Genomic DNA, 23,479 nt, shown 5'->3' on the forward strand with positions numbered 1-23,479 from the left:
TGTGGAATTATACAAAAGATAAATAATGATCTGAAAGCTTTATCAAAAAGTTCATAAACAAGATAAGCCAATCAGGAGAAATATAACACATTTGAAATGTCTGTTTACACCACTGAATGATCTTTCAGATCAAGCCTCCAAGGCAAATTAGAAGAGTAGCAAGACATTTCCACCATCTGTCCTGCTGGAAGGAAATGAGAAATACAAGACTGTCAACATTTCCAGAAGCAACTCCAACCTCGCAGTCTTCACATCAGCTGGAAGACAAGAAATTAAGTTTGGGCCGAGCCTTAGACAAAGTCATCAACATCAAGCCATTGTTTAGATTTAAAAAAATAATAAATAAATAAATAAATAAATAATCATTTCAGTCAAGCTCTCTCTGTAGCCCAACCTTTCATTTGGCAGCCCCTTTCAAGCCCTGCTCTACCTGGAGCTCTATGCTTTCTGTTTCTCTCAGCACTAATCCTAACGCTGAAATAGGCCTAACTGCAGGCTAAACTTCAGGCAAAGTCACAAAGCCTCTCCCTAGACCAAAAAGGTCTTCCAGGTAAAGTGGGGTTTTTTTCAGCCTACTTTTTCTCTTGGCTGCCACTTTGTTGCTTCTCTCTAGCAGGGAGCTGTAGGCTTTTTCTTTTCTGAATCTGAGCACAACAGCCCTACCTGAAGGCTTAGCTTCACTGGGTTGTGACCCAGATCAAAAAAACTCTCACAGGCAGGTTCATTTTGTAGCCAGTCATTCCCACTGGCAACCTCTTTCCAGACCCACTCTGCCTGGAGCTCTAGGCTTTCTTCTCTTAACACAAACACTTGCCCTAACCCAAACCCTAAGACAACCAGGTAGACTGGCCTCCCTCAAATCCACACTTCCACTCCCTATCTCATTTTCACTCTGCCATCTCTGTGCAGACAGGATGAATTACTTCCATGAAGAAGCTGAGAAAGTAAACCAAACCATGTTCAGGTTCAGCTCCATATTTCAACTGCCCCATGATAGTCAACTGTCTTATATTTCTTATTGGACTCCTTGCTGGCACATATATTCAAAAGGAAATACCCAGCTTCAGTAGATCTCCTTGTGTGTCTCCTTCATGGCTTCTTGTGTGAGCTCACCCTGCAAGGTTCAAGCTCCAGGTGTTTAGGGCCAGTTCCAGAAGGTCTCTGCTGTGCGTCCAGGTGCTCAGAGTATTCAGAGTGCCTCAGTCCAGGCTTTAAGGCAACTGGACTACTACTCTGTTTCCCACCCTGCCCCACCAAGCAATTTGGATGAACAGCTCATCCAGATTGACCAAAGGGATATTCAATGGCATGTAATGTCATGATCAGATATAAAAACTAATGGGTGGGTAGTTTGAGGAAGGTAGTCATTGGTTTGAGGTTGGCTGGAAACTGATCTGCCTGTGGGAGGTTGTGAGCGTCTGCCCTTGCATCCCTCATTTGTTTGATTTTTCTTTTTCTCTCCTTCACTTATTAAACTGTTTTTATCTCAACCCATGAGTTTTCTCCCTTTTGCTCTTCATACTCCCTCCTCTGTCCCACTGTGGGAACAAATGAGTAATGAGCTATGTGGTGCCTAGTAGGGTTAAAGCACCACTAACTGAGATCCCTTTGAGTCACAGAAAAACTCAGTTCCTGCACAATCCACACCTCCAATGACTTTTTATATTTCTTTCTAAATGCCTTCAGAAATTGTCCAAAAGTCAAAAAGTTCTGTTTTGTATCTGTTCACATGTTGCTGTTGAATGCAGGAATATGATCTCCCCCAGCTACAAAACGTGGATGTGTCCACAACATGAATACAGAGCTGTGTAAACAGTGTGCACTGTCTGCTGTTCACAGGCAAATGTTGGTATAGAAAGTTGAAGAAATACTTGCAAAATATGCCAGTTATATCACACGGGCCACTGTCTACACTACATGAATTAATGTTGCAGTAGCAGAACTCTGACATGACTGGATCCAAAGAACATTTGTACTCTAGTTCAGGAGTTAAGTATGACAAAAACTGGACCATGACAATGGCATAGTTCTAGTGGAGGCTGCCAGGAAAGTTAATAATATAGGTAGGTAGATGGATGGATAGATGTATAGAAAGATTAAAAGAATGCCATTAGTTCAGGTGCAGAATAGAAACATCAGGCAGGTAAGCCACAAGTCCAAGGAAAGTGCTGCTCTCTGAGACGGGAGGACTGGGCTGCCTGGCCCTACTGAACACTCAGGAACTTGGTGAAAGGAAGATAATCAGTGCATCACTTGGTCCTATACCATTTTGAGAGCAATTTCTCGGCACTCAGGAGTCCATCCTCCAGACAAAGAGAGGAACATTAAGAAGGCCACACGGAGCTGGCAAAGAGTTGTCCTAGTTTATACAAAGTGTGCAGTCCTGGTGTGCTCCTAGCCCCCTAGGGACAAGAAATAAAGACACATACATCTCATTCCGCTGTGCTTTGAGTCTCCCTAGTGACTAGCGTGCGCATGGTCTTGGTGAGGGTGTGTCCCTGCTCTTGGCTTCACCCTGGAAGTCACGCAAACCACTTTGCCCATCTTTCCTGCTTACAGCTACAAATGGTGGTCAGTAGTCATACCCTGCTCTGCACCCTGCTTTGATCCCTTTGCTGAAATGGACACATCCAGGAACAACTGTCGTGCATTTATGGCAGATGACGGGCCCTGGCTAGGGATATTTCTGGCCGAGCAGACCCTGAGGAACATCCAGACATGACAGCAGCCTGAGATGAGGCCATGGTCATGGACAGCATGCAAGGGACTGGACCCCGCCGGAGACATGGGGCAGCAGGCAGCTTGGGAAGCTCGGGCGCTGTATCTGAGGTGCCAGCTCCTGCAGGGAGGCAGCGGAGGCTGTCCTTCATGGGGGATGATGGGGGCATAAAAGGAACAACAGATTCAAGGCATAAAACTCATGGAACATTAAAGACAAGGGTGTGCTCCCTCCTCCTCTACTTCCAGATTTGAGTGCTGCATGATAAAAAAGGTTTCCATTACTGAGAGCTGAACACAGAGATGCTTCAATCAATTTTATCGTGACGTCCAGCATCTAAACTGTGTAATTTACATGGCATTTTAGCTGTTACCACAAATGACCATACACAATTTTCCACTTTTTTTTTTTTTTTTCCCCTTAATAATGGCTGATGCTAACGTAGCAGACAGACACAGCAATATTACCATCTAGTGGCGACTGAGAGAGCGGCACCCACACCGGAGAAGGATCCAACTCCGTTAATAGCGTATAAACCAGAGACGGATGTACCAACGTAGAAAGCAGTGACTTTTTTTTTTTTTCCTATAACATTTTGCATTTAAAAAAAAATCTAATGTTTACAAGCATCTAATGTATATGTATCAAATATAAACTACTAATCTTTTCCTTTGCTTTATGACTAATAGCATCATTATTTCAAACACCAGTTGATTTGATGACAATATGTTTCTATCCTATTTCACACTCTTAGATTTTGAATATGCAGAATCATAACTGAGGACCAGAATTTCAAGGGAAATTATACATGTGGTTACGGTTTTCTTTACCACTCAGGTGGTAAACTGTACAATGCTTTAAACATTAAAGGAACAGTAGATGTGGAATAAAATTTTCAGGATTCCTGCTAAGGCAGAAGTGTATGTTGGCTTCTCTAAGAAAGTTTCAAAACAATTCTCTTTTTCCCTTTTGGCACTAGTCGTGTGTTTAGAGTGCCAGACAGACATTTTTCAGGATAGATGATTTTGTAGTTAAAGCATATATCTATCTTACAATTTTTTACTACAGCTCCTCTTTATCATTTTACTGGGTCTGTCTGAGATAGATTTAGCTCTCTTCATTGAAAAGAGTGATCTATTTGCCTCCTGGAGCCCTAATCCTTCCAGCTTTCCCCGTGCAGGCACAAGTGTTCACAGCCATAAGTAATAGGTAGAGCTGAGCACTGGCAGAGAACAGCTTTCTTCAAATGCTATGCTAACCTTAGAAAAAAACACCTAGATAAACAAGTCCCTAGCTAAAGGGGAAAACCTGATGGATGTTAACATTGCAGTTTCAAATATTCAGAAGTCTGGAATGTCAAAATTAAGGCAGTTTCTGCTTCAGAGTTTTGGAGACCAGGCCTTAACATGGAAAAAAAAAAAAAAAAATCCTTTCTTCTTATACTAGTTGTACACTGCTTATACTTTGTTACGAAACTACACAACCTGCTGCAACCTCAACTAGTATTCAAGCCACGTGACCAGATACTCATTTCCCACTACTTCTTCCAAATGCTTCCTACACAAGTCATCTGGGTAATCATGGGCTGTACTTCACCAAGTGATTTAAACAAATAGTGGGCAGCAAGTAGCAGAGATCCCCTGATGGATAACTAAATCTTCTTCTTGCAGATAACTAGTGATAGAACCCGAGGGAATGGCCTCAAGTTCCAAGCAGGGAGGTTCAGGTTGGAAATTAGGAGACCTTTCTTCTCAGAAGAGCAGTCAGCCATTGGGATGGGTTGCCCAGGGAGGTGGTGGAGTCACTGTCCCTGGGGGACAGTTCAAGGAGAGGTTGGGACGTGGTGCTTAGGGACATGGTTTAGTGGGTGACGGTGGTAGTAGGGGATGGTTGGACCAGATGATCTTGGAGGTCTTTTCCAACCTTAAGGATTCTATGATCCTCCACCACTACATACTGCCTCACAACTGCTGTTCTCTGGGGTCTCAAAAGTTCAGAAGCATCATTGTTCTCCTGACCAGTCATCAGGCTAGGTTGTGAACGTCTCTTCTTCCAAAGTTAATCTGTTTTCTAAGGGAAATCCAACATCAATTTTCATATCAGCTTCCTCTGGACTTTCCTGGTGTCTTGGCTTCTCCATGGGACCTACCCACAGAGACTACCTTGCCTTGAGTTTCTCACTTACCACCAGAACTGCCATTCCCCAAAACTGTCACAACAAAAGCCAGGTTGGTCTTGTGTTCTTCAAAGTCTATTTCCTCATCCAAAAGGCTCTTTTTTTCATGAAGCACATTTGCCACAGATGAAAAGACCCATAGCCAAGGGTCACAGTGCACTTCTGTGCAACTCCTGGTTAGAAAGAAACTGTTTTTGGAAACAAGCTTTCCCACTGAAATATGATATTTGTAGGATAGCCATATACAGAAATTCTGTGCTTAAATCCTAAGGAGGATTTAGAATGAGTGCATTCATTCCTCTAATAACAAATCCTACTTTTGCCCCTGCAAGTATGCAGGCCTTTTGTGATTGCTGCACTATACCCTGAACCAATGTGTCTCACTGACTGTAACAAAGAAATGAGAAATATTTCATTTGCTAGTATTTTTCACTTCCCACATCAATGGTCACTGCCTATCCCTCTTAGGACAAAATTAGAGGTCCAGAAAGAACAAGGAATTAGAATTTACTACATCCACTCCACTGGAAACACCGAGTACGGAACAGAGCTCAGTGCAGTGATCAGTTTTATTCTGCATGAAGGAAGCAGAGAACAAATTAAAATTTGTGTTTGTCAGGCACTGTGTTACACTTGGAAAGAATAAAAAAAAAAAAAGTTCACTGCCTTAACTAAAAGAAAGTTAAGTTGGTGGCTTATCACATTTTCCAATTTATGCACATAAGAGGACAGAAGACAGAATATTATTTCCTTCCTAAACTGCATCATAGAGTTTTCCAGTTCTCTTCACTTGAAACCTCCCTGAAGCCAGCTGCTGCAAGAAGCTTGCTGTACTCTGCAGGTATTCGCTCTTTCCTTCTGTCTGTACCAACATATTCAGTGAATACAGCTGGGTTTCTACAGGTCCACTTCTATCTTCCTTCAGAAGGGACTCAACCAGCAGCACCCCCACCACCTGGTTGAATAAAGAAAATTCAGAAAACACACATGCTGAGCTCTGAGAAGACACGATATTTCTCAGCTGAGTTGTTAGACCTGATCCCAACATGCAGTTTCGGGAAGCTGCAGCCTCTCAGGTGGTGAGACCTCAGACCTGACAGGCTCAGCTGCTCACCACTGACTCAGGAAAGTGAACGGCTCAACCCAGAAACCTCTGCACTCAAACTCTGCCACCCAAATTGCTCACTGAGAAAGGGAACATTAGGAAGCTCCGTAATGTGGCATGATAGTTGTTAAAAAGCTGTGGCAGCACAACTCCAACCCAACTGCTTCTGGAGTGCCCAAACATCCTCAAGCTTCTCTGCACACCCATGCTGGCTGTCAATGCTCCTGCATCGCCCAGACAAGCAAATAACTCTCGATCAAAAGGCTGGGAAAGCTGCTCTCCTTCCTCACTGTGGCCTTTTCAAGTGGATGTTTTCCCAAGGCAATGCTGTACAAGGGCACTTTCAGTCACTAATCTCCAAGGCGAGTAACCAGGTGGAGGAGGCCTTTGTCTCCTGTGACCCCGCAGGTGTACACCCTACCACTGCCCACCTGCAGCCACCCGTGGAGATGTCCACATTTACCTTTGTGGAAAGCAATCTGGCTGTAATGGGTCTGGCTGGAATGGAGTTAACTTTCCCTGCAGCAGCAGTGCTGTGCTCTGCGCGTGTAGCTAGAACAGCACTGGTATCACTGCTGAGCAGTGCTGGCACAGCATCAGGACTTTCTCCCAAACCCCCCAGAGCCAGCAGGCTGGGGGTGGGCAAGAGGTGGGGAGGGGACATCACCAGGGCAGCTGACCTAAACCAGCCAAAGGGATATTTTCCCAGACAATTTAGCAGAAAAAGAAATTTCTAAAACTTCTCACAAAATTCCTGTCTTTTACCTGTTCTGCCTACCCAGTTCTAAGTGCAACTAGTTTGGGTTCACTGCTGCTTCTGATTCTTTATGCAGACTTCTCTGCAATGTGATCAGTCCGTGGGCAGCTGTGGTAGTCTGTTACACAAGTATACACGTTCAAATTCTGCTCCAGAATTGTTCTCTAACCACCTGTTGAGGCTGCATTTATCAGCAACAGATCATTTGTGATTTCAGTTTATACACCCTGGCCTCAGGTATAATGCTGTGCTTGTACTGTAGGGGCCTTTGAAACAATTGGAGGGGCAGGGCTCTGCAACACTCGAGATGTGACTTCCTGATAACTTATGTTTCATTAGCAAAAATGCAGTCAAGCATTTACCTCTGGTCTACTGTAGTTGAATAGTTCACTTGAGAAAAATTATGGTCCATTAACAGACAGATGGACAGGAGCAAAGTTAATATTTTGGTAATCACTTTTAACCAACATTGGTATTGCCCATAATTATTGGGGCATAATGACTTGTATAGAATCAAAATTGCTTTACTACAATGGTATGCAGATCAAAGACATCCACAGACCTCGTATTTGAGGGCTTGGCATTGCTATCAGGATAAAAGATGTTTTCTAAGTTAGCTGAATTCAGTATGAATTCGGACTTACGGGACAAGCTTAGTACTTCGGGAGGAATTACTTGCACCGAGGATCTCCTGCATCTTCAAGTTGTTCTCTTCTCCATCTTTATCCTGTACCGCTGGGACTGTCATGCCTTCAGTCAGGACAAATGGCAACTCCAGCTTTTCAAATGCCAGATTATCCGAGGGGAACAAAATGTAGAAGTATGCCAGACACCAAACCTCTTCTGGTAAAGTGTGCTTTTCAACTTAATGTTGCCTGTATCATGAAATCACAAGATGCAGTATGCCAGATACATTTTATTTTTTCCACTAAAGATAAAGGTACTTTTTGCCTCAGAGTAATTCTTTACGCAGACATGGATAGCTGCAGAACGTTCTTCTAGAACAAGCAAACACGTTTCTGAAACTAATCAAGTTGCTCCATCAAAACAAATTAATTTTTCTATCAAACTGTGTTCTGCTTATACACCCACACAGTGTTTTGCTTTCTAATATATGCCCACAGCTGAGGAACCTCTGGTTTCCACCAGCTGATATTTCCTGCCTTTCTCAGGATCATTAATTTATAAATGGTTATTTTAAAACACTCACTGCAGAACATTGCAAAGAGTACATTTTTCCCAATCACAATGCTGTTAAGATATGCTTAATTGTATGTGATCTTCTCATTTACAGGTTATCACAGAGGACATTTCCTATACTTAGTTGATTAGCCTTTCCTTCTCGGAAATAATAAAGTCTGCATATAAGCACACTACAAGAAGGAGATAATATCCCAGACAGGATTTTCCCCTGTTTGCATAAAGTTTGACATTCATGAGGACACAGCTTTTTACAAGCAGCAATAATCCACCACAGTGCTGTACTAAAGCTCGTACAATTTCATATTACTGTATGGAAGCTTTTACCACATCACTGATCACCACTGAGAATTTGTTCCAAATGGGTTCAAGGTCTGCACTATTCACAGTAAGTCTCATCATCTCGAAATTTCCATGAAAAAAAAAAAAAAAGCCATTTTCTCTCCCTTTATTTCCTCTAAATGTGAAAGACTTTTCATCTCTGTATGGTGGTTTTAAATAGTGGGGAATCTCCCTGCAGAATAAGGCTTCCATCTATAATTGTGATTGATCATTTTATTCCCTGAATTTCACTGAATCTATTAAAAGGTTATGGCTATCATGTGGTTCACATCAAAATTGGCATCCTTGCTGTAACACAGCAATAAAGAAAATGTATCCAGGGAATGGCTAACTGTGAGTACTCCACTGTCATGAAATTTAGACTGGTAACACCAAAATCGTTCCAATTTTTTTTATTATATACTGACCACAGTAAAAACTGTCTTCCTTGTAGTTCATTTTACATTTCAGTGGAATTGTTGTTTTGTTGTTTCTTTTTGTTGTTGTTGTTGTTGTTGTTGTTGTTTTATAGTATGTTTGCTACTTTTTACACTCCAGTTAGGACACAGATCTTTACTGTAAAACAATTCAGGACTTTTCCACCCATACAGAGTTTGGGAATCACTTATACGAAGATACTGGTGCGTTTATAATTCCAACACTGTACCTAAACCCCCCAATACCGTCTCTTGTCATTCTTCAATTGCAACCTCTTTAGCTGTAAATACCCACCTTAGATGAAAAGGGTTTTTTGTGGATCTGGTTTTCAGATGGTGTCTGTGCTATAATATGATTATTCCATTGAGCTTCTGTATTTCTTTTCTATCACGCTCTTCTATGCATGAGCAACCCAAATGGGAGAATTCCAGGGCACAACTAGTCCAGAGTTGCTCTCTTATGAAAAGGATTTACAGGTTTTCTCATCCAGACCCTCACTGGTCCGCCATAAGTGTAGAATAAATATATATGAGTTTAATTTCCTGATTGAAAGAGACCTAAACACCATCAGACAAGTAAAATAAATTCAATACAGTAAAAATAATCTATGAACTAGCAAAAGTGGATACTAACTGTGAGGTTATTACTGCATCTAATTACTGAGAATTATGTAGCACAGGTTAAATAGGTAGACACCTGTGCAGATAGTCTAATATTTGGATTCTGACAGCTTGAAAGGCTTGAAATAGAAGTTTGAATAGTAGTATTAGATTTTTTGGTTTCCAACTAAAAATTCAATCTTACCAGCATTTCAGTGTTTCCAATTCAATGTTTTAAAATGCATTTGTTGTTGTTTGATTTGGGGGGAAATATGTTTTAATAAGCATTAAGAGGTAAACAGATTTGTCACACTTCAGCATCCATATCACAACCCTAAACTGCAGTCTTCCTTTTGCACACCAAATGCTGAAAGAAGAAATCAGCATCATGGTCTACTGGCACTGCTCCATTTTCCAGGCAAAGGTTTATTGACCAAAAATTGAATTCCATTTCAAAAACCATTGCATCTTTTAAAGCCACAAGATATGATAAAGGATAAAGATTAAATATGTATTTTTTCTAACTATATGACTTTTAATTCATTTTCCAAACCCACTGTGAGATGTTGGAGAGAAATGCTGAGTTTTATGTGCATTTAGTCAGTTCCTGAAAGTCTAATTGCTCTAATGTGTAACAAACAGGAATAGCCAGATAGCCAGATATCTGATTACTTTCAAATTGCCTTTGGTGATTTGAACACAGATTCTACATCCTTTCAGAGGATGCAAAGCGTTAGGACACCCAATTCTCCAGAAACATGCTGGCTTTCTGGAAGCCACTCTACTGACAGCCTTGCAGATGATGTTGTACTCGAGGAGTCAGCGGTTTTGAGCAGGCTGTGCCTGCCGTTCCAGGCCTCGCACTAAGGGCTTGAGAAGCCTGTGTGTCATTAATACAACATGTAACTTGTAACATCTTTGGGGAAGGTAAAGTGGATCACAAGGTAGAATGCAGTGATGATGACCAGGAGCCCTTTGCAGGTGTAGGTGACCCACATCACAGCTAACCCAAGGAGGCCCAGGCCCAGGCCCATGCTGTGCTGCATGTACAGGTGGCTTACAGCCCCATGCTGTGCTCTGAGCATCCCTTGGCCACAGGATGCACTCAGCAGCTCCTGTGGCAGATGAGCCTGCAGCATCTCCCACTGGGTACTGGCAATTGCACCATCTTTGTGGCCTTTCCTTTATCTAACAGTGCTGCAGCTTCTCATGTGAGCATCCTTTCTCTTGTAAGAAAGTCATATAATAGCTCAAATGACTGAAAGAGAGGCACTTCCGTTCATGGATGAGATCTGTTCAGCATGCTGCAGGAAAATCCATCCTGGCTCCATCCACAGATGTGTGAGCACAGGGTGCCCATCATTGAAAGGGATTTAAGATTTACGATTTACTTGCTGTGTTCTTATTCTGTCTTATTTAAATGACTATTTTATTAACCCATTTGTAGTCAGGCCTTCCTTATTAGATACAGAAAACACCCTGCACCATCTCTCACTCACCTTACCCCCCCACTCCAGTGCAGAATATTATTCTCCATCATCCTGCTGGTGTTTCATTCAAAATGTTCCTTTTCCCTAAGCTAAGATTATTTTAAATAAGGCTTTTTTTTTTTTTTTTTTTTTTTTTTTAAGGGCAACAGCATTAGTGAGAATAAATGTATAGAATCTGGGGAGAAAAATACATGCATGCTTCTAGCAGCATGGGCAATCCAGGACAAATGTCAGGCAGCTTCAGCTGTGCTTCGTCAATGACCAATGGCTATGAGAAAATCCTTTACAATCCAGGGGAATCTGTCTTCAACCTGCTTGAATGCTTTTAAGGTCTCTGTTGTGATGTGGAATTTAAATGTGATGATAGACAGCAAGAGAAATCTATCAAGCTCTGATTAACACTGCCATGTCTGAAATATACTGATAACAAGCCCTGCAGCCTTATGAAGTTAACAGGAGGCAAAGTTAGCATAAGACACATGGCCCCTCACCAGCAAAGGCAATACTCTTAGTACTGAGCGTGGTGGTTTAACATTGGCAGGCAGCTAAACTCCACTATGCTGCTTTGTCACTCCCCATCCTCAAAGGAACAGGGGGAGAAAATCTGATGAAAAATACTTGTGGGTTGAGATCACTCACCAATTACCTTCACGGGCATAAGAGACTCAGCATAGAGAGATTAATGCAATTTATTGTCTATTGCTCTCAGACTAGAGCAGTCAGAACTGAAAGAAAAAAAAAAAAAAACAACTTTCCCCCATCCACCCACTTCCACCTCCTCCCCCTGAGCAGTGCAGGGGAACCGGGAATAGGAGCTGTGGTCAGTCCCTGACGCTTCGTCTCCGCCGCTCCTTCATGGTCACTCTCTGCCCCTGCTCCCCATGGGTCCCTCCCACGGGATGCCATCCTTCCCGAACTGAGCCTGCGGGGGCTGCCCACAGGCAGCAGCTCTTCCAGCACTGCTCCCACATGGCTCCGTACCACAGGGTCCATCCCCCAGGAGCAAACTGTTCCAGCACGGGTCCCCCACGGGCGGCAGCTCCCCCCAGACCCCCTGCTCCTGCGTGGGCTCCTCTCCACGGGCTGCAGCTCCGGCCCGGGGCCTGCTCCTGCGGGAGCTCTCCATGGGCCGCAGCCTCCTCCAGGCCACATCCACCTGCTCCACCAGGGGCTCCTCCAGGGGCTGCAGCGTGGAGATCTGCTCCATGTGGGACCCATGGGCTGCAGGGGGACAGCCTGCTCCACCAGGGGCCTCTCCACAGGCCGCAGGGGAACTGCTGCTGCGTGCCTGGAGCACCTCCTGCCCTCCTGCTGCACTGACCTTGGGGGCTTCAGGGCTGATTCACTCCAGTTTTGGCCAGGTTTGATTTGTTACTCCTAAGTCATATTGGGAACTAGAAAATTCGTCTCAACCTATATGGCTAAAAACCTCATGAGAGGAGAAAAGAACACTGTTGGCAAGAGCCAGTCACATCAGAAAACCTCCTGCCCTAGCACCATGAAGGTGCCTTGAAGGTGGAATTGCTTTTATTGTGTAGACATCAACCAAAGAACATAAGGCAGTTGCTTGGAAAACTTCACCTTATTGCTTTGTTCCTTTATGATCTTTTCCAACATAACAATATCCAACAACACAGAAAAAACACAGCTGAAAGACCCCAAATATGACAAGGTGTCACCAGAAATGCCTGGGTGCATGGAAGCCATAGAGAACAAAGTTTTTATTTGCCTGCCTGCAATAAGCAGTTGCTATACATACACACACAAAAAAAAAAAAAAAAAAAAAAAACACCTGCAAAGGTATGTTGTTCTTGATAACTTCCAGGGAGGTAAGCAAGAAAAGAACTTTTACAACCCCCTCATGAGCAAAAGGAGTAACTTGGTCCTGCTAAGCACATGTGTGTTCCTCACATGGAGAGCAGGTCTTCTTCACAGTGTTTGTCATTTACCACCAGGAGAAACTTTTTACTTCTGGTATACTTCTATTTTCCTTATCAATACACATTTCAATCTATATTCCAGGTAAGGACGGGTCAATCCTGTTCCTTCAAGATCCGGCATCTTTGCACCTTGATAGGGCTAAAAAGCACTTTAGAATAAGGCGTGCATCTTGCCTCCAAGCCAATAAGTAGTAAGTTCATGACATGTAGAACATGCCATGAATCAACTCATTACAGAAATACTATGTTTAAATAATTTGTTTTGACAAACCAAAACAGCTTGCTCTTGCTTTTTTTTCCCCTCAAGTAAAGGGCAGAATTAACACTGATGCCTGCTGACAGGTATTCTCTGAGTCATCAAGGTTGTATGATGCATCATTTTACATATAACAGCACACCAGCCATTACCAACCTGTCTACTGGCTCAACAAACAGCACAGTCACATAAGCAAAAAGCAATACATGGGCATGCAAGTTTTTTTTGGAGAAAAAAAAAAGTCCAGGAAGGATGTTTCCACCTCCACCTCAGCATACATCACTGGCCATTTTTGCCCTGTTCCACATTCAAGGGTAAATTAACATTTTCTTGGTAAAAACTTCAAAGGATTCACTTTTAGTCACTCCATTCATTCATTTAAAAGGGTAATTAATTCACAGATACCACTACTTCTTTCAGGCACTTTAGCATGAAACTACCATTACTGATGCAGTCCAATAAGCAAAAGCATTTCTCTGAACTGTTTTACTTTCAAGGTGGTGATGGGGAAATCAACAAAGACCTGAGTCAGCCCCACACATTCCTTCTGGCTGTTTGGTCAGCCTCCTTTCCTTATTTTGTGTGTTCCTGGTTGCTGCAGGATGTAACACCTTGCTTTGTCTAGCAAGTGAGCAACCATTCAGAACAAATTACTCACAGGCTGCAGCTCCTGGCAAAGTCACCTTCATGCCACATAACTACAGGTAGGGAATGCTGCACAGTGGCTGCAGCTTAAGAGGGAACTTCCTAAAACCTCTTGTCCCAACTCCTGCAGTCTTGGGTAGATATGTATAGGGTGAGATCCCAGTGGGGACAAATGCACTATCTGCACAGCTGTGCCCTATTCTGTTTAAGGATGGGAAGGACCATTATGGCCTTATTTGATTTTGTATGTACCACTGAAGAGGACAAAAGGCCAGCTTTTCCCTACTGAGAGTAACCTCCCTATGCTCTTTCTAGTCAAGGAAGAGGGAGGCTCCTGTAAATGACTACTGAGAAGACTGTCTCAGGCTCCTCTAATCTCCAGCTTAATGTGCAAAAGTAATGAATGCTCATGTCACATCAGCAAAGTGATTTTCTGGTACCGTTTATAAATCCTTCTCACCCCAGTAATCTGCATTTCTGCTTTAAAAAAAAAAATAAATAAATAAAAAAGTGGGTTATTGCAGATTGTGCTTGACCAAATGTTTTAAAGAAATAGCAGGGGGCATGCAGTAAAGACTTGTGCTCAGTGCCTAGGCTGCATCATTCTCCCTCTCCACTGCCATCTCAGGACCTGTCCTATAAAGAATATCACTGAACTTCAGCTAATCATCAAGCTAGACTACAAAATTCTCTCAATTTAAAATGAAATCTAAAGGAAATAAAAAAGTCAGTTTTCATGCCAAATTCCCTAAGGCTCAGACAGATTTTCTCTTGAAACTCAAAGATAAACCACAAGGAGACATATTTTAGTCTGTTTATACTACCTCAGTCCACAGGGAATAAAATAGCAGGTAACAGAGCTCAGTAGAGTGATCAGTTTTATTTTGCAGGAATCCAAGTAAAATTTCAGCTTTGCTTTTGTCAGGTGCTGCGTTAAACTTGAAGCATAAACTTTGGAAAAAAAAAAAAGCCACCAGCCACACTGCAAGTTTCTATCATGGGTTATTTCTTGTGGAACAGGTTTTGATTTTTTCTCCCCTATTCAGAGCCGAAGGCAAGTCCTACTCAAACGGTCAGACACACAACCCATGCACACTCAAATTGTATCATTACTGATTCTCCTGACAATATATCAGCTTACAAAAGAGTTGAGGGCCTTCAGTAAAAGCTAAGTTGATAACTGCCCTCTAAGAAAAGAATATTACATTTCTCCAGTTCTGTGCTTCACAACATGAAGATACTATTATTTCCTTCCTAAAACTGCATCATAGAGTTTTCCAGTTCTCTTCACTTGAACCTCTCTGAAGCCAGCTGCTGCAAGAAGCTTGCTGTACTCTGCAGGTATTCGCTCTTTTCCTTCTGTCTGTACCAACATATTCAGTGAATACAGCTGGGTTTCTACAGGTCCACTTCTATCTTCCTTCAGAAGGGACTCAACCAGCAGCACCCCACCACCTGGTTGAATAAAGAAAATTCAGAAAAAAAAACATGCTGAGCTCTGAGAAGACGCGATATTTCTCAGGTTGTTAGACCTGATCCCAACATGCAGTTTCGGGAAGCTGCAGCCTCTCAGGTAACAAGACTTCAGACCTGACAGGCTCAGCTGCTCACCACTGACTCAGGAAAGTGAACGGCTCAACCCAGAAACCTCTGCACTCAAACTCTGCCACCCAAATTGCCCACTGAAGCTGGTGTGCTCCATGTAACTGAGAGGTGGGAGTCTCCCTGCTCTCCAGGAGCTCACACCTACCGGACCTGCAAGCCTTGTGGACTTTTGCCAGCAGCTGCCCGCATTTGTCATCATCCCAATCATGCAGTATCTTGGATAAAATATAGAGATCAGCTTCTGGGATTGAATCTTTAAAGAAGTCTCCTGAAAAGCAAAAATACATCCTTTGACAAAACCCCCAAGACACAGAGAGGGTTAAGCAACTTGTTTCAGATCTCTTCAGTTATAAAGATTCTGGGCTTGCCAGGGCTGTGATCCGCTTCAGACAGCAACAGAGCTATCCAGGAAAGATGGAGCTGCAGCATAAATCCATATGGAAAAAAACACACAGTCTCACACCTTCTAGTGCTACCTTCTTAGTCATGCCTTTTGTTCAGCAACTGGTGTACTGCATTCATATTTTGCTCCCTGCATCTTGCTTTCTCATTGCCACTCCCAATGCTTTGCATCACTGGCACACGTAACGTTTCCTGTATTTCCCCATCTTTGCTTTTGTGTTCTCCCTCCCTTCCTCAAAGGCTACTTTGTGCTCTCAGCTCTTCTAGCAATATTAAGTCCCCCCAATAAATGCTTTTGAAAACATTAAAAATGAGATCTCTCTGCACTCCTTTTCATCAGAGATGGTACAAAGAGCACTCAATGTCTGAGGACTGTGCAAGAGCAACCTGGGCTAGCTCATCCATGCTCAAAGCCTGAAATATCTCAGGACACACATCTAGCCACCATAGCCTGAGAAGGAAAACCCCTTGCTCAGAGCAGGCCTGGTGTCCCACAGATCAGCCAGGAGCTCTGCACAGGAGAAAAGGGAGAATTAGGAAGCTCTGTGATGTGTCATGGCAGTTGCTTAACAGCAGTGGCACCACAGCTCCAACACAACTGCTTTTGGGAGTGCCCAAACATCCTCAAGCTGCTCTGCACACCAACACTGGTTGTCAATGCTCCTGCATTGCCCAGATGAGCAAGTAACTCTTGATCAAAAGGCTGGGAAAGCTGCTCTCCTTTCTCACTCCTTTCTAAGCAGACGTTTCCAAAGACAATGCTGTACAAGGGCACTTTTGGTCACTAATCTCCCAGGTGAGTAACCAGGCGGAGGGGGCCTCTGTCACCTGTGATCCCACAGGTGTACACCCTACCACTGCCCACCTGCACCCGCCCACAGAGATGTCTGCACTTACCCTCATGGAAAGCAATCCGGTGCTCCTCGGGGGGTACGAATCGCCTTGGCCACTTGCACGACTTTTGGCAGGTCATAAATTGTGACTGTGCAGTTTGGGTACAAAGAAACACACTCCCGGGCCAAAGCTCCTCCACCTCCTTGTGAGGGGGCAAAAGAAGAGCAGTGCTGAAACAAAACCACCCCGTTCTTCCATCCCCAACACAAAAGTGATGACAACATAAGTACATTCAGCCTCTTGGCACCTCGCAGGGTACATTTGTCCCCCATGTGACACAGGAGAGGAAGAGAGACACAAGTGGCCACCCAGGCCTAGCAGGGGGAGCCCCAGGCCTTGTTGCTCTTACACAATGCCTCAGCCGGACCCAGTGGTGGGCACTGAAAGGTGGGAAATGAAAACAGAGCTGCTAAAACAGACACTGGGGAAGCAGGGATGGAGCACGGAGGGAGTCTGACAGGTCCCATGAATCTTGGCAGTGTTCAGCAGCACTGGGGTAGGAGGCTGCAGCAGACAGTCTCTCAACCTTCATTGACCGAAGGGGGAAAGAGTTTGTAAGAACATATCAAACAAAGCAAGAAAAAATAAACTGATACATAAAGAAGATGAGCCACTATTCACACATGAGACTCCGTAGGCTAAAGTGTTCATCTTTCTAATGCTTGCACCACTTTGCTATTTCTCATTTTGACTCAAACCAGCTGAGAAAATGTTCCCTTTATTGCTGATGAGATACTGAGATATGTCCTGCTTTTCACCGCTCTGCCCTTCATATAACATGGAAATTATTTTTACTTTCAAAGCTTGCAAAACCAACAATGCAGAAGCTTGTTGAAGATCTACTGATGCTCACCTCCCAAGTCATAAATCCGTGTGAAAGAGGAAAGGTCAAATGCAGCAAGAACGTCTCTACCACATATACCCCAGATTGAGTTCTGGCCAGCCAAGAATTTCAGCATTTCTTCTTCTGATCTAGTAATGCAAACAGGTACAGCACACAGAAATGTAACTCACTCACTCTTACCATAGAAGTCTTATTATGATTTTCAGCTTAAACATTAATATCTCATTGTATTTGCAAACTATACATTGTCTTTGCACATAAACCTGGCTCGAGTCTTCCTGTAGCAGAAAGGAACAGCTATACATTGCTGCACTTGAACAGGTAATTAAGACTAAGTTAAGTTCAACAGTGTATCACTGCTAATTCTGAGACTTCCAATGGATTTTCTCCTTCAGTTGCCACTGCCTCTGTATGTACCAGAGACATGTGATATGTTTACACAATAGAAGATTTTGCATTTCTATTCAAAATATCAGAGTTCTCCAGTAATGAATATTGCTGGGAAGGGAAAAATCTACATGATGTTTCTAATGAGTGGAATTCTCACATCATCGTATGTAATAATACTCAGTCATAATTAAAATCATAAAGCTTATCCACAATAATAATGATATTTCTAAAATATACTAATACCTGTACATTGCTCCAAAAGGGTCTTTAGATGAAATACCAAAAGCTCTTTCATATTGGTTTCTTCCTTCTCTAAAATGCAACCAAAAAAGCATATTAGCATGAATTTCTTTTCCCTTTATTCTAAACATACATAGGGGCTGAAGTTTCAGCTAGCATGCGTGATGTTCAACTCTGGACAGACTATACACCTGTAATTTTTCATGGATGTAATGACTTCCTCACCTATCAGTCCCAAAAGATGATGAAATATTTCTCAATTTTCAACAAGACTGTCTGGTTCTTTACAGAATTACATCTGAGACAGGGGTGTAATATGGCTGTGATCATCACCAATCACCACCTTCATGCATAGCAAGTTTGTTCATCTGCTGCACAGACTGGATAAAGCAACACGCCAGTCCCATATTAAATTACTTTGACAGGCTTTTGCAACAGAAGTACCCTTAGCCATTGTCACTCATCATTTACTTGGATGCCTCCTAAAATGAGGGTGACTGTAACGAACGAGTCTTTTCCTGGAATCAAAAACACACAGAGGTATGATTCCTAAATCTACTCTAACATTAGAAGAGAAAAGAAACAAGAACACACACAGACAGTAGTGACAACAGCAGAGACCAGCAGGTTCTTGTTCTTTCCAAGAACCAGCCAGTGTCTTCCCTTGTGCCCTTTGCCAGAAAGGCACCGAATTGAGAGCAGACGTACAGATGCAGCAAAACAGCCTGAAACACGCAGCAGACAACACCCGCCTTCTCCTCCTCACCTCACAGCATCGGTCAGGTAGTGCCAGCACAAGTAGACGGTATTGGAGTAGTACATCATAATATGGTACTGAGACTTGGGGCTTGACTTTGTAAGGTAGATGTTGGAAATTTCTGTGTTTCTGTAGAGGCTAAGGGGTGAAATAAGTAGTTTACTAACATGTATGATATCATCTTGCAAGCCTATTGTACAGCATGGTATCCATCATCAGCACACATCTATATAACCCAAAAGAGAGAAAGGTTATTTCTACAATCACTCCTTCCAACTGTAATGTGCAGCACAGTATTCCAGGGTAGGTGAGGGCTGGTGAAATCTGCGCTGTCCCATTCAATTTGGGTCAACCCTTCTTCCAGCACCTAACATTTCTTTCAGGAATGGCAAGAGGAATGTCTTACAAGACTTGTCGTTCATCTATATGCTTCTGCTGTCAGATAAAGCTCCCTGAACTCACTGGGCACCTGCTGTAAGCCCCGAAACAGGGCAAGGGAACACAAGCTGCAGCAGGAATCAAAACTTTCAAAGCTAATCCTCACCAGCTGTCTGATTGGCATAGTCCCTTCTGGCCACATGGACTCAAAGTCTCCAGATCAAGGTGGAATTCACATCACATTTCAGTTCAGACCAGAAACCTAACAAACTCCTTCATGGTAAAACCCACAAAGGAATAAATAAATAAATACAAATAAAACATGTTTTTAAGTCATGCTGTTGCCCATCCACCTTTGCATATTGTCCTAAGGTTTAAAATCATGCCTATACATCAGAGTTTTCTTGAGACAAGCTTTGCAGAGGCAGTGAGAATCTTGTACATCATCATCTAAGGCTCTTGCATAAAGAAGTTTAGGGGTAGAGAGCCCTTCACCTGGGGGTTTCTTTATGTCTTCAATCATGCTGAAATTTGATGTGTCTCTTTTAGCTGAAGAGAGTTTGGTGCTCCCAAGGGATGGTCTTTTCTTCTAACTATGGTAACTGGTGTAACACTAGATATCACCTTTTCCCACAAACCTCACATCTCTTCCAAAACCATGAGACCTTTGAGAGTTTGATTCTTCTTTCCACCCTTTAGATGGCGCAAAGAGAATGGAGCCATGCTATTTTCAGTGGTGCTTAGTGCCAGGGTGATAGGCAATGAGCACCAACCAGAACATAAGAGTTTCCATCTAAATATCAGGAAGAACTCTTTTACTGTGCAGGTACTGAGCATAGACATAGTCTGCCCAGAGTGGTTGTGGACTCTACCTCCTTGGAGATTTTCAGCAGCTGTCTGGCCATGGTCCCAGACAACCTGCTCTGGGTGACTAGAGCAGGGGGTTGGACCAGATGGCTTCCAGAGGTCCCCTCCAACCTCAATCATTCTACAATTCTGTGATTCCCCTTCTTCTGCCTTTATTACCTCCTTCTTGTGTCAGCTCTACTGCTAAAAGCTTCAATCCCACGCAGGCATCCAGAAGTCTTTCCATTCCTGTGGTGCTGGTACCCAACCGAGCAGCAATGACATCTAAAGACAGAGGGTCTCCTGACTCCAGCAGAAGATCAAAAACTCCCAGCTCACAGGCAGTGAACATAACCTGGGAGTGAGGGGAAGGGGATCAGGTGAAATCACCATAGCTTACTGCATTTCAAAACTTACTGCATTTCAAAAGCTGCTGTGTTGGAGCAAATATACATATAATAAATCATTTTATATTAAAAAAATATTATTTCAAATACACAAGTCCAATGATTAAGCTAAAGTTCTCTGAGCCCTGAATACACCATAGATTGCTTGCAGTGCACCCTTTTTTATTTATTTTCCTCTGGCCAAGCCATACAGTGTTTTAGTCTCTCTAAGTTCATATTTAGAGGCCAGGTTTCATCTGTGAATGTTTTTGCCTGTACCTTAGTTTCAGATCACATTCACAACAGTCTCACTTTTTGCCCGAAGAGCTCAAGCAAAGACAAGACTGAATTCATTGTCGTTTAAAAGCTAATTATCTAACATATGCTACAGTGAACCCTGGAGACTCTCCCGTGGTCTCCAGCAGGGGTAGGTATCCCACTCCGTAGACCCTCTTGGGGGAAATGTCCACACACACAATTGATTTATCTTCAGAGACCAATGTCCATGGCTACAGCAATCTCCCTGATGAAATGAGGCTTATCTCAGCCAAAAGGGCCAACAGAAACCTGCTGTCTTTTCAATGAGAAGGAAGGCACATGTACCAACTCCAGGAACAAGCCTGCAACCTTCAGACAGACATACACAACCACACAAGAAAAATATCCTTCTCTAGCTGTATGCAGTCAAGTAACGGATAACCTATTTCACTGGCTATATGAATACTCCAAAACCATTAAGAAAGTCATCAACTCATTTGACTGTCTGTATGATAAAGTCCACAATTTGATTTAATAAAGTCCATTGGAAGCTACTTTTACCTTCAGTAAGAGTATATGTTGTGGCTTAACCTCATGGCAGTATGGTTTAACTGAAATTGAGATCATTTCTCAATAATAAAATATCGTTGCTAGTTTTGAAAGTATTTAGCACTCTTCTTTCTCAGCAAGCAAAAATGTCTGTCATTATTCTTTTTTTCCTCTCTTTACTAAATACTCTGTTTTTCAGGAGCCTTTGGATGCAGCAGTATTTGCAGACCTCTGAAGTGCATTCCTTCCTTTAACAGGTTGGCTACAGATGCAGCAGAGGACAGTAAGAAAGAAAAAAATTCCCCTGCATTGGAACACAGGAATTTTCTGCCTGTGTGCTCATGCACACATGCAAAGGCAAGCAACATCAGCAAACATTAAGAAAATTGGAAAAAAATAGTTCTACCCTGTGCCTTAATCAGTTGTTGTCTGGAAAAAAAAATCACTTTTTTTTAAACTCTGAAAAGTCATGATATCAGACTATTTTGTCCACCTGAAAAGTAATACACAGGAGCTACCAAGATCTGCCTAGTGCATAATACACACATAAAAAGACACGCAAGAAAGAAAGAAATCATCTCAGAATGTACTTGAATAATCTTGCTGTTTGGGTGGTACAAAAAGGGAAAAGAAGGCAATGTAAGTCAGTCCTCTGGTTTCTAAACTTCAAACATGAAAAGCAGGAAGAAATCCCAGGACCTACAGAGCTTTGCATGTTGGAGGCAGTCAAACAACAAACCCTCAACTATAAATCCCTGTGTTTTTTAAGTCTCACACAGAGACAAGATCTGCTCATCCAAGCTCCCGAAGGTCAGAGGGATCTCAATAAATGTTAAGTCTAACCTGAGGAGCAGGGACTTCTTTTCAAATTTCCTTCATGGCTAGATGAGTAGATAGTATGCTTTCCTAAGAGACTGTTTTATTTCTAAATATTTACATTGAAGAACTAAGGTGATATCCTTGAATATTTCTGCCAGCATACTTTTAAGACTTTTATCCAAGACTGATTTGTAGTTCTTACCTTTGAGACTAAAAATCCGTTGTTGTATTGCAAGATGATTTGAGGATAGTCAAGGTCTTCTGTGGAGCCCATCTTCCTTCTATAGTGTGGCTGAAATCCTCTGCCTGTCTTAATTTAAGTAAGCTTCTTTCTACCGGGCACGGAGCACACCAGCTGATCCACTTAATCGTATTGTTTCTGAGAAACACTTTGGTTACAAAACGAATGAGCTAAGTTATTTGGCTTCAACAGGCTTTTCTACTAGCTTCAACTGTTTCTTTGTATCTTCTTCCATCATCAAGCATAAGGCTAAAGAAGCAGCGAAGATTAAAGTGGTACTGTCAGCTCAGTGGTCAATTAACAGGCTGGTATTTAAGAAACAATTGAAAGCTGAAGACATCTGAAGAAAGCTGAACTCTGAAGAACTTGCTATGGAGCAACACGAAGAACCTGAACTCAATGAGATGCACCAGAAGTTCATAAACCAAAGAAGAGCCTTACTCTGGGCCTGTTCAAAAGGAGCTATATTCCATCGCACTGGCATCTTGACGCTGGGACACATCCCTGGAATAGGAAGCCCCTTATATACATCTGCCAGCCTAATGAAATGGGACCTGAAGGAAAGACGACAACTTGGTGACATGTTTCTTCGAGTGAAAATGGGACATTCTCAGCAGCTCAGAGTGGAGGAACGTCCACTCAGAGCAAAGCTGTCAGGGCATACTGCTGGCCAAGCCTGGCATCTCAGACCACCCCAGCTCCACTCACCCCTCTCTCACCACAAACTACAAGCATGTGCACAGCACTTACCTCAACCCTGCTGACACAGGGACTTGCTCCAATCTGGACTGCATGCCCAGACCTCAAACCTTACCCGTGCAGAAACAAGACTGGCATTACTATGGAGCAGGCAAGGGCTGCTGTAGAAATAGTCTGAGGGAAAAGCCCATGCAAGGAACTGAAGAAGAAGAAAACATCCCACCAGAGTCAAGGTCTGGAAGAATTTCCACTGAGGCATGGAAAGCCTGGCTCTGCTCCCTGGCCTGGTTTGCAAGGTGTGCTCACAGAAAGGACAAAGGGAACACAGGGAGATAGCCAGAACTTGATGTGATGTGCACAGGTCTACAGGTTGCCACAACATATATCCGACTAGTGTGAGGAGAGGCAACAAGAGTCCATCTGCTGTGCTGCTTTGTCACAGTGACTAATTTGCCCTGACAATGATCGCTTAGATGACGTCTACAAGGAATTAAGTCTACGCTTTTTCCTTTTCTGTATTTTACA

The 23,479-nt window shown here is 42.9% G+C and overlaps 1 protein-coding gene across 1 annotated transcript; it reads right to left on the reverse strand.

Annotated features, from left to right (window-relative positions):
* Positions 1–14,519: 14,519 nt before the first annotated feature.
* ASMT (acetylserotonin O-methyltransferase) lies at positions 14,520–22,288 on the reverse strand. The gene is given in 9 exon segments (XM_040534674.1): positions 14,520–15,101; positions 15,397–15,519; positions 16,551–16,594; positions 16,596–16,689; positions 17,401–17,519; positions 18,025–18,093; positions 18,788–18,919; positions 20,185–20,357; positions 22,217–22,288. Coding segments are annotated over 9 exon segments (1,038 nt in total). The 3' UTR covers positions 14,520–14,889.
* Positions 22,289–23,479: the final 1,191 nt, after the last annotated feature.

Source organism: Cygnus olor, chromosome 1, assembly GCF_009769625.2.
Source record: "Cygnus olor isolate bCygOlo1 chromosome 1, bCygOlo1.pri.v2, whole genome shotgun sequence".
NCBI classification, from domain to species: domain Eukaryota; kingdom Metazoa; phylum Chordata; class Aves; order Anseriformes; family Anatidae; genus Cygnus; species Cygnus olor.